The 1730-nt window shown below is 37.6% G+C and overlaps 1 protein-coding gene across 1 annotated transcript in view; it reads right to left on the minus strand.

Moving 5' to 3' along the window:
• Nucleotides 1-1730, minus strand: part of grwd1 (glutamate-rich WD repeat containing 1) — a 16200-nt gene that overhangs the window by 5177 nt on the left and 9293 nt on the right. Inside the window, exon 5 of the mRNA XM_015381215.1 lies at nucleotides 18-163. Coding sequence (XP_015236701.1) covers nucleotides 18-163 — 146 coding nt within the window. The remainder of the gene's footprint in view (nucleotides 1-17; nucleotides 164-1730) is intronic.

Below are 1730 nucleotides of genomic sequence, written 5' to 3' on the forward strand. Positions count from 1 at the left end.
GTGATCATTGTACATACTGTGGCTTCAGTGGGTGACCACTGCAGATCCTCCACTGACTTGCTGTGGGAGCTGAACGGTCTCTGGTCAATCTGCCATGAAGTCCCTCCCTCACGAGGCTCCCACACATGGATGTTCTTTCTGCAGTCGCCGCTGACCAGACGACCTGGCGAGGAAAATGCAGGTGAAACCATCTCTCTTTTGATATAAACATCACTATTAGATGAAACATTAGGCTTTGGGTTACGCATCCTGCCATCCTTGGATATTTGGTGAAAATATTAAAAATTTCCAGTTTGACTTTTTATAGAGGCATTAGTGAATGTTCTAATGATGCTGCCACCTGTGGCCAAAACACAGAACTGCAGCACTCTTCTGCTTGTTCTCATAGCTCAGGCTTTTTTTGTTTTTTAAACTTTTTTCACCGATTCAACATGGACGCCCGTGACATCACATCCACCAAATGGAGCAGGCACTTCTGATCGGAAGTAAATTCAGTGAAAAAGGCTATAGGCTTATGGATGCATCAGTGTTGAACTACTAGGGAGTCAGTCTGCTCATTAAATTATGTTTTAGGTTCAAATAAAAAGGCCATTTTAAAGATATTTTTCTGTAAAAACTTAAACAATGTCACTTTAATTAAATCAGTTTAGGGTCTACAAGTTTTAAAATCTTCTAAATGAAGCAGATCTTCAGAGAAAAACTCATTTATAGACCAGTTTTTGAACATATACTTTTATTTGGTGCCAGAAGCATAACACCAAATCTTAATAACCGTTTTCTAACAAACTGCTGGCAATTTTGTTTAAACAAATTATTTCTAATCCCATTCTGTTGGTTTAACTGATTTCGCAAGACAATAAAAAAAAACAAAACAAAAGAAAGTACATTTCACTAACCACTTGTCGAAAAAATGTAATCTTACCGGTACATAATTTAAGCCAAACTGTAAGAGGCTGAGATTAAGTTCCTTGGTGCGTAAAATAAACAATCTGAGCTTCAACTAAAGGTTGGATATTTAGTCAGTCTTTTTTATTCTTCTGTTGCAAGTGATGCAAAACCACCCCTGGAATCAAATTTCAAGGACAGAAGCTTTCAGAAAGACAAAAGAAACTAAGAAAAGTCTTTGTCTTCCATGATTCTATTAAGGTTTAAAGGAAGAAATTTGAAAAAGATCCAGGGTTCTTTCCAGAAATATTTTTACAGCTTCCGTCTTACATCATGAGTTTGTTTTAACTCAGCTGAAAAGGAAATTTCTTCTCTTTTACATTTTCCTTTCCCCAGTTTTATTAGGTTCCTACGAATGACTTTGCTAATGACTGAAGTCATACTTGGATTCGGTCCTGCACAGAACCACAGCATGGAAAAGAAAAAAAGGATGAACTTTCTCAAAACAGTTCATATAAACCATCCAACCAGTACAAGAAAATTATACTGGTTAAAAAGAAGGTGAGTCAAAGTTTCTGTTTGTCTGCTGGTCTTTTTTATGTAGATGGAATTGGTTGTAATGTCTCTTTATTCATCAGCTCTGGTTCCAGCAGGGTTAAACACGTTACACTCTAATAAAGCTTCACTCAAGCTACATTAAGGCCCCGTCCACACGAAGTCAAAACGAACACGAAACGCTGATATTTTCCAAAACGTTTGCCGTAAAGACGGAGACGTAAAATAAATGTGAGCGTCCACACGAATGCATGAAAACGCTGCAAAATGTATGCCAGGCCTGTAAGTGG

This window comes from Cyprinodon variegatus, unplaced genomic scaffold (assembly GCF_000732505.1).
Source record: "Cyprinodon variegatus isolate N-32 unplaced genomic scaffold, C_variegatus-1.0 Scaffold229, whole genome shotgun sequence".
NCBI lineage: Eukaryota > Metazoa > Chordata > Actinopteri > Cyprinodontiformes > Cyprinodontidae > Cyprinodon > Cyprinodon variegatus.